Here is a 9771-nt window from a genome sequence, read left to right on the forward strand (position 1 = left end):
CTCCTTTTGTTATTAGAGCAGTACATATATCTGCGGAAAAAATGATCACTTTTTCCCAAGTTTTTGTGGGATATGAGGTTTGAAATAATCAGGTACCAAAAAACTAGAAAAGAGAGATACATTTGTATTAATGTACCGATGTGCATGTGGCATTACTTCTGGAGGAAGAATGGCCTAAAGTTTAGCACCAGAACCGAGCAACTCGATTATAGTTTATAATCTTGCCACTTCCTTGCAATTTATAATTTTAGGCTCGTCTACTTGTCGGTGAAATAATTTTTCATATAACCCTAAAGTGCGTAATCATCATGTAATCATTTCAAAAAAGAATGAAATTTACTATTAAAAAGTTAATTTTTTAATGTAGATTTTATGTTTTATTCACTTTTTACAAAGCGATTACGTGAGGGTTGCATAATTTAAAATGCAAATATCTTTTCTTGAGTAATTTTACATATAATTGTGAAGTGCATAATTATCGTGTAATCGTTTTGAAAAAGTTAAAATTTATTATTAAAAAATTAATTAATTAATTTTTTTTTTATTTTTTTTTATTTTTTTTTTTTTTATGGATGGTCTGTTTTATTTATTTTTTACAAAACGATTATGATTATGTGATGGTTGCATAATTCATAGTTGCAATCATTGTTGGCAACTCCGACTGTTGAAAAAAGTTAAATGCAGTCGGTAAGAGAAAACGGCGTACAAATGGCTCAAAGGCAATATGATGTGGCATGCTTTAATGAAACAATGTCATTTTATTAATTGGAGAAACGACGCCGTTTCTTTCAAATCCTTAGGTTACAGCCTCTATCCCCTCCCCTTTATTCCTTTGCACTGTTGGTGCCATCAGCTCTGACCACCACATCAACTGAAAAGAGCGTGCTGGGAGTTGTTGACCGTGTAGTGCACGGTGTACGGCGCTGCCGAAGAGGTGTTGGGGACCTCAATATCCGCGACGAGGCTGGAGACAAGGTTGGCTCCATGGGACTCGGATCTGGAGCAGAGGAAGGAGTCCAGTACCTCACGGCAGAGCATGGCGATGAACTCATTTGTCCGAAGGGTCTTCCCAAAGTCCTTGTTGTTTTGAGAACTGTAATTTCCATACTTGTTGCATATGAGTTCTTTGTTTAGTCTTTTTTTTTTTTTTCTAAATCTTTTTTGAGTGTAAAAGGTAGTTAAGATTTGATTTTGGGTGCAAGTGAGGTGACGAAGACAGTCTTAGCAATCATGTTCACGGAGGGTCTTGATAAAAATGGGTGTCGATGGGTTATAGAGGCTGGCTCCACTAACTCAATTCCCACTTTCTTTTTTCTCTTTTCTGTGAATGATTTGTTTTAGTTTTCTTAGTAAGTTTTGCTTCTTCATTCTGTGTTGTGATCTAGGTATGTTTTAGTTGGTTGTATAATTTGTCTTTCCAAAGTCATGATTTAAAAAATAAAAAAAAAATCTTTAAATTTCTAGCCTGTGTTTCATCAGAACGAAGTCTCATTCTCCAACTCCAATCTGAGACCTCAGATAGATCCCATTACCAACATTTGCATTGTTGGCGGCAGGGGATTTGGATTGCCTCCTCCAGCAAAGTTTAGAAGTAGGCATTTGCTCTCAAATGCCATTTCGGTACCTACGAGAACCCAGAGTAGAGGCCACTGCATTATGCTAGTAAAGGAATGGAACTAGCTAAAACGAGCATGAAGACGAAGAAACACACACAAGATATAGACGATTGGACATGAGAAAGAAACACCTAAAAGCTAGATGAAATCCAGAAGCCCTGTTTTAATTTTTCTTCGTTTTTATTTCGCACATTTTTTCCCTTTTTTCCTGCTGATGTGTCGTCAGCGACTTCCCACCGCTTGCATCAAGCGACTGTACGTAGAAGAGCTGCCGAGTGTTTGGTCACCAATCTTGTGCTTTGACAACATGAATAAAGGTTCTCTTTCATTTCACTCAAAATAAACATTTTGCAGTGCAACCTCGGAGTTGTTATTACAAGCAAGACAGCACTGACAATGAGAAAAGATATTTACAACTGTGATGTTTTGTTAAAAGTGAATAAAATTTAAGCTCTATATTAAAAAATTAATTTTTTAATAATAAATTTTACTCTTTTTCAAAGCGATTACATAGCGGTTATTAATTTCACAATTATATGTAAAATTAATCACCTCTACCAATAATACGCATACTCACAATTTAAAATGAAAAGGCATAATGCTTAAGCTTTTAATAATGTGTTTTTAATTCAAAGAATCTGTTTCCACTAAAATTTCAGTGTTGGAGAAGCCTGATTTATGAAGTAGTCAAAGTAGAAAGTAGATGCCTTCAATCATCAACCCTACGAAGTTTTGGAAGATCCAATAGAGCATAAGCAGATGCGCTCTCCTGGTCTATGCGGATTATTGGTCGAGCTGATGTGTGAAACACTCGCCTAGGGAGTGTAGCAACTTGTAAAACCGAACTTGAAAGGAATAGATAGGATGTCTGCGGACTGCACTAGAGGTGGAGCATGAGGTTTAAAAGGCTAAATATAAATGAGTAATACTACATAATATCATGAAGTATGCAAGCGACATGTAATCTCTTTAAAAAAGAGTGTGATCTATTATTAAAAAATTAGTTTATTTTCACATGGTTCCCGTATTTATTCACTTTTTTCTAAATAATTACATGACGCTTGCATACTTACGATTGCAACTATCATTTTTCAAATCTTAAATAGATTAATCTCGATAGTTTATAAAAAAAAAAGTGGATCCCAAAAGAAAAGATAGGTTTTTTTACATTTTTTCATGGTGAGATCTACTTTATTACAAAATGACTACGTAAAACTTACTATTTGGAGCTTCTACAAATCATTACCATGAGATTTAATTCAAGCAAGATGTGGCTTACTAGAAACAGAATTACCATGAGGGTCAGGAATAGTTTGACTATAATTGTCCTTTAAACAGTACAGGAGAGTTCAAAATGGCAGATTACTGAATATATACTATTAGGTACTATCATATAGAAGGGCAAATCCGTAGATAAAAACTTGCCTATGGAGGTCCCAACTGCCAAGTGCTCAGACTAGAGATAAATCATGTCGTATAAGTATCAAAGATGGAAGATTCAAATGACCTGCTACTTTTGTGTGACAGTGGAGATCTTATCAGCTTACAGTTTCCAGATATTTCACATGCGAATGGCCCCTGAAGCAGTGGATCTTGTGTCAAGTCTGTTCCAGCATGTTGCATTACCTTGACAGTTGTAATCCTGGATCTACGAACTCCAAATGCGAAGGTGATGTTCTGGGTCACTATAGACGCTAGAGTGAAAGCATAGGGTGCGAAGAATAAGTAGATACCCAGGTAGTTCAAGCCATAAACAATGAGTGTTCCCACTAGGTCTACACAGATCATGAATTCAGCTACCAAATTTGCTTGAGCATCATATCCACAAGACTGAAACTCAAAGGAACCGAGGGGAGCCTGCAGAAGAGGTGGACCATACGACCAAATTGAATGCAACATGCAAAACCAAAATGCAATAGAACAAACGTTGCTGGGCTAAAATTGCACTTTCCAGTCAAGCCATGGCTAATTGAGACAACTTACCATGAGGGTGAAAAATAGTTTGCTTACTTTTCCATTTAGCAGTTGGAAGGAGTTCAAAATGGCAAATTACTCACTATTGATTATTAGGTACTACCATATACAAGGCAGCCACATAAGGTAAGTTACCCATGGAGGACCAAGGTCCAAGAGCTCATTTGAGACGTTTCATATCATGGGTATAACGGATAGGAGTTTTGTATTACCTGCTAAATCAATGTTTCACTTGAGTGTCATGGGGCAGGGGTCTGCAAATTTCGCAGGTTCCAGCACTTCCATATTTTCTGTGTCAAAAATCTCTATTTAAATCTTTTCAAGCAAAAAAGAAATGATAATTTCTGTTCTAAATATTGGCATCAAGGCAAAGAAGAATGTGTTTAGTGGTCTCAACCTTGAGAGTAATGTTGCAGATAAAAATTCCATAGTGAGAGCACCGATAGTTGGTGATTTAATCACACGCTCCTCGTAGGAGACCGGATGGGAGCCAACGCTGAGATGGAATTCCTACCAATAGTCCCCACAAGAACAATTTCCATCCCTAAAATGATGAAAACAGTTTGAATCCCTCAAAATAATATGCCGAAGAAATACTCTTGATATATATTTCATAGCAGTATGACAATCCCCACAAACCCGAAGATTCTTAAAAATTCGTACAGGTGCTCCAGGTGGCACAGTGAGAATCCCAAAAGCAATGGCTAACTTCTCACTGTGATAAGCTAGACCAAGCTCCTTGCCCTCCTCATCCATGTCATGAAGTGCAAAATTCATGTCTGGCACATATCCAGCTTCCTTGATTAGTATCATAATCTCATCTATCTTGGAATATATCTCAGCTGTCCTTGGATGGCCTCTATCTTCTGACATAAATCTATGCACATGGCTGTTCAGCTCAATCCAACTGCAACCTGGCTCCTTACTGATTCCCATTGATTTCATCACTCTTCGAATTCTTGCAGCATCTTCCCATCTACCAGCTGAAAAATACATGTTAGATAATAGAACATATGGCACAGCATCTGAGGGTTCCAATTGAAAAAGGTTCTTTGCTGCCTTCTCTCCCAACTCTAAATTCCTATGTACTCTACATGCAGCAAGTAGTGCCTTCCATACTGTTGCATCTGGTTTAACATCCATTTCATTCAGTAATTCCTTGGCCTCATTCATTTTTCCTGAGCGCCCCAAGAGATCAATCATACAAGCATAGTGTTCAGCACCTGGTTTTATTCCAAAGACCTGATTCATTGATTCAAAAAACCAGCGACCATCATCAACAAGACCAGCATGGCTGCAAGCAAATAGTAAGCCAATGAAAGTGATGAAGTCTGGCTTTGTGCCACTGGCTATCATCCGATTGTAAAATTGTATGGAATCCTTTCCTCTACCATTCTGTGCATAACCAACTATTAAAGCTGTCCATGTAACTACATCCTGAACTTGCATTGAATTGAAGACTCCATTAGCATCCTCTATACACCCACATTTTGCATACATTGTGACAAGGGAATTATCTATTGACAAAGATGATACAAGTCCAAATTTAATAAAGTTTGCGTGAACTTGTTGCCCAAATTTTAGTAGTGTCAGTTCTGCACAGGCACTCAAAATGCTGGCAATCACAAATTCATCCGGGCAAATTCCAGTTGTTCTCATATCACAAAACAACTTAATGGCTTCTTCATGAGAGCCATTGTGAGCATACCCTGTGACCAAGGAGGTCCATGAGATCACATCCCTGTCTACAATCCGACTGAACACCTCTAATGCACATTCTAAGTACCCTTGTTTGGCATACATGTCAACAAGAGCATTGCTCACGAGCTTATAAGCTTCAAATCCAGTCTTGATGATCATACAATGAACAGATTTAGCAGTTTTCATATCCATTGTGGAAGCGAAAGAGTTTAGGACTGATGGATATGTAAAATCATTAATTTTCATATCTCTCGCATGCATTTTCTTGAATAAGGACAGAGCTTCCTGTTCAAACCCATGCCTCACACACCCAACTATCATTGAGTTCCAAGAAATCACATCATCAATTTCCATATTCTCTAATGCCCTCCTTGCACTGTTCAAGTTTCCACATTTTGCATACATATTAACTAATGCACTTTGAACAAACACATTAGCCCCAAAACCACTCCTAACTATGCATCCATGGACCTGAGCCCCGAAATCACCTGCTGAAACTGATGCACAAGCAGTCAAAATGCTAGGAAATGTAAACTGATTGGACTCAACCCCTTCAGCCTGCATGCCTCGGAAACACTCAATTGCCTTAAACTCATCACCATTTTGGGAGTACCCAGAAACCATAGCAGTCCATAACACATGATTTCTCCTCCCAGGCAATGTATCAAAAAGATATTCGGCTTCCAAAATGCGCTTGCACTTTGCATACATGTCAACAAGAGCAGTGACAACAAAAACATTAGAGACGAATCCAATCTTTATTAAGTAACCATGAATGGTTTCACCTACCTGCAGCAATCCCAATACCGAGCACCCCCTTAGAGCACTACCCAATGTATATTGGCTCAGCTTTAGTCCCTCATACAGCATTTCCCTAAACAAGTCTAAAGCTTCCATTTCACAACCATATCGACAATACCCTGATATTAGAGAAGACCAAGTAATAGAACTTCGATTAGGAGTCTCATTAAACAGTTTTTTAGCTTCAGCCAACCTCCCTGAATTCGCATAAGCAGCAATCATTGTGTTCCAGCTAAACTCGTCCCTATTAAACATATTATCAAACATTTTACGGGCTTCATCAATTCGACCAGATTTTGACAAATCGTTCAGCAGCCGGTTCGAAAGTAGCCGATTTGAGTCAAACTTAGAATTCACCATGCTATGAACATGCCGGGCTAAATCTCTGGGACTGAACTGACGGCACGATTTATGGCATCTGGAAGTTCCTAAGTTTGATTTGATCATAAGCATCTTGTGCTCACCGGCCACTATTCCGAAGAGCTCATCCAAGTAGGAAACATTTAAGTTTCAAAAATCCAAATAAAAGAAGAACAAGGAAAGATGAGACCGAATACGTGTATTATATATTCGTATATACATGTTATCTGCGTTTTGAGAGAAATAAGGGGAGTTGCACTGCAACGAAATATTTCTGTTAGTTGATGGGTAAACTCGTCAATTTATCTCAGACTGGAAATTAGACTTGGATTGAATTGAAATCAACTTAGTTTATTTTGATTTTAAACTGAATCTAACATCCAAACACCTATCCAATTATCAAATCATTAAATTCATCTCAAATCAAAATATTTTTATACATAAAACTTACAACATTTTTCAAACACCTATTTACACGCTAGACTCATAATATTTTTTAATTTCTCATAAATATATCTAAACTCATTTTAACATCTAAACATATCTAAATTCATCTTAGATAGGCCCCACAAAACTCATTCTACCATCTCAACTCACTATTATTCATAAAGAATTCAACTCAGCTTTATATCCAAACAGGGCAACTCAAATATCTTAAAATTTTTCCTAAAAGAAAAAACCTTAAAATTTGGCTCCCTCACATACAATGGTAACTAGGGCTGTGCATAAAAGGCCTTGGGCCCGATCCATCTGTAATATCCGACATGATCAACCCGTATAAAATCAGTTTCACCGGGTCAAACTCTAATACGGGTATAAAGACCACAATATCCGTCGAAACCGATCCACCGAAAACACCCCATTAGAGCCTCTCCAGTTCTTCTCAAACCCTATCCACTGACTCCATTCCTCCTCCCCGTTAGCCGTCGCCGTTGACGTTCACCGTTGACGTTTGTCATCATCATTTACCGTCGACCTTCGCTGCTTCACCTTGCGTCCAGATCTTCCCCTGCGACAGCTTCGTCCTCTACGACCAACATGGCTTCTGGCAAGATTCCTACACCTTTTCGATTTCTTTCCAGTATTTGTTCCTTGGTTGGAGTTCGTCAGATTCAAGGATGGCTCGTGGTGGGAGGGGGTAGTTGATCTCCTCAAACCGGGACTTGGGTTTGAAAAAGTTTAGGCGTCTGAGGATTTTGGGTCTTGCTTGGCATCGAGAGAGTGGATCATCGGAGTCTGTCTAGAAAGATGATCACGAACGGGTTTAGAAAGGGTTCGAATGATGAGAAACGGGCTTGACGCTACGACTATTTCGAGCTTTACTGGTTTGTTCATCGAGTGGTGGTTTCTAGAAGCCGACCATGGGTGGTTGTGCTCGTAGGAGTAGGTGACCACTAGCATTGTCCACGCAGCTCCTCGTTCTTAGTTTCTCGCCAGACATCCTTTGGAGTGAACACAAACATCCTCATTACAGATGGAAAACTCCCTACTTTTTAAAGTCGGGTCATACGGTTTCAACCCGGTTTGGTTTTGTTTGGGTCAAGTTCGTCCGGGTTAACTCCTAAAATGAGGTCTTGCGGGTAGGGTCAGGTACAAAATTGGCTTTTCAAGGCCAGGTTGCAGGCCTAATGGTGACATTGGTGTATAGAGCACACAATCCACATCACTTAAATGATAAGATTTGATTTGTAACATTCCATTTGTATGATTCAAGGGTTAAACTTTATCTACTCTTAGGCTCCGTTTGGGTAATGGAGTGTTCACACTACTATTCATTATTTTATCATTACTTTTTACATACTTTTTATTATTTTTTACTACTATTCTATATTTTATCATTACTTTTGCACTGTCATTCACAGAATAGTTGACATCACTTCACTATCTAAATGCAACCTTAGTCTCTTCTCTGCTTTCTCTCTAGAAAAACAAGAGTGGTGTGTTGGGGAAAAACATTCTCTGATACTTTTGATGGTAGAGTATACCTTTGGATTGTTCAGGGTATTGAACAGGCAGGAAAAGTGATGGAGGACCTTGAAGACCAACGGAGTAGACTGAAGTTGATAGAGGAAGAAAATACTATAATTGAACTACATGGAGAGGGATTGACAGAAACATAAAGGAGAGTTGAATGCAGTTTGGTGGCAAAATTATGTATGGAGAGAGTAATTCGAAAAGAGGTAATTGCTTCTACAATGGCAAAGATTTGGAAAGTGAGTAAACCAGTAGTTTTCCATAATGTGGCCTAAACTTATTTACGGTAACTTTTGCTACACAGGCTGATAAACAGAAGATGATGACGGGTAGGGCATTGTTATTTGATAATTGCCTATTTGTCCTTCAATTGTTTGATGGCTTCTCCCTGTAAGATTAATTTTGATAATGAAATGTTCTAGGTGCAATTCCATAACCTGCCCTTTGCTTACATGAATAGAGAGTGTGGAGAACGAATTGGCAACTCTATATGAAAGGTGGTTGAAGTAGATCTACTAGAGGATGGAATTGGATGGGGTCAGTTCCTGAGGATAAAAGTTGAAGTGATGTTGTAGACTGCTTTGACAAGAGGTCGTACTCTCTGCGTATATTGAAAGAAGGTTTGGATCCCCTTGAAATATGAGAAATTGCCCCATATGTGTTTTGCATGTGGGTGCATAGTACATGGTGCCAATCTATATTCGTCAAACAAACTCAATAAGGATACAATGGTGGAACAATCCCTACAGTTTGGAATATGGTAGGGAGCCAAAGCAAATTTGATGTGAAGGAACCAGTCTAGAAATGAATACTACGAGAAGAAGGGATATGGCGGTCGACACAAACAGTCTTTTGCAGATGGAAGAACAAATAGTTGCAATTCGGGAGAAAGGGCAAGTTCGGCGATGGAGAACAATCACAATGGTGAACTCTGAATAGTACATGGCGATGAAGATGGCATAAATCAAGGAATCTATGCAGAAATTAGGGACATTATGGATATAGGTGAGGATTTTGTGGAGTGGTTTAAAACTGTTGAATTTGAAAAATTGATGGAAGGAGATATGGATAGTTTGGAGGCGAAGAAGGCAGGATTATAGGCGTATGACAATATAGAGAGGCTAGAGGACATTAGAACGGGCTTGAGCATGTTAATAGATAAGTCCATTCAAAAGTCCATAGTGGCGTTAACTAAGAGTGGGCTGGAGATGTTTGTTTTTATGTAACCTGACCTAGTCACACATGAAAAAGGAGAAGTGCTGGCAAGGGAAATCCTATTTTCTCATGAGGAAGGAAAATCAACTTAGAGTAGGAGTAAGTGGAAGAAGCATGTTGGGGACAAAGA

General features: G+C 38.6%; 1 protein-coding gene across 1 annotated transcript; it reads right to left on the reverse strand.

The window, feature by feature from the left end:
* Nucleotides 1–2782: 2782 nt before the first annotated feature.
* LOC122298154 (pentatricopeptide repeat-containing protein At2g03880, mitochondrial) lies at nucleotides 2783–6720 on the reverse strand. Its single transcript, XM_043108070.1, has 3 exons — nucleotides 3988–6720; nucleotides 3803–3880; nucleotides 2783–3473 (listed from the first exon to the last, which is right to left on the reverse strand). Exon 1 carries the CDS (start codon nucleotides 6543–6545, stop codon nucleotides 4101–4103), a length of 2445 nt encoding a protein of 814 aa, XP_042964004.1. The 5' UTR covers nucleotides 6546–6720; the 3' UTR covers nucleotides 2783–3473; nucleotides 3803–3880; nucleotides 3988–4100.
* Nucleotides 6721–9771: the final 3051 nt, after the last annotated feature.

The sequence above is a fragment of the Carya illinoinensis genome, chromosome 2 (assembly GCF_018687715.1).
Source record: "Carya illinoinensis cultivar Pawnee chromosome 2, C.illinoinensisPawnee_v1, whole genome shotgun sequence".
NCBI classification, from domain to species: Eukaryota; Viridiplantae; Streptophyta; class Magnoliopsida; order Fagales; family Juglandaceae; genus Carya; species Carya illinoinensis.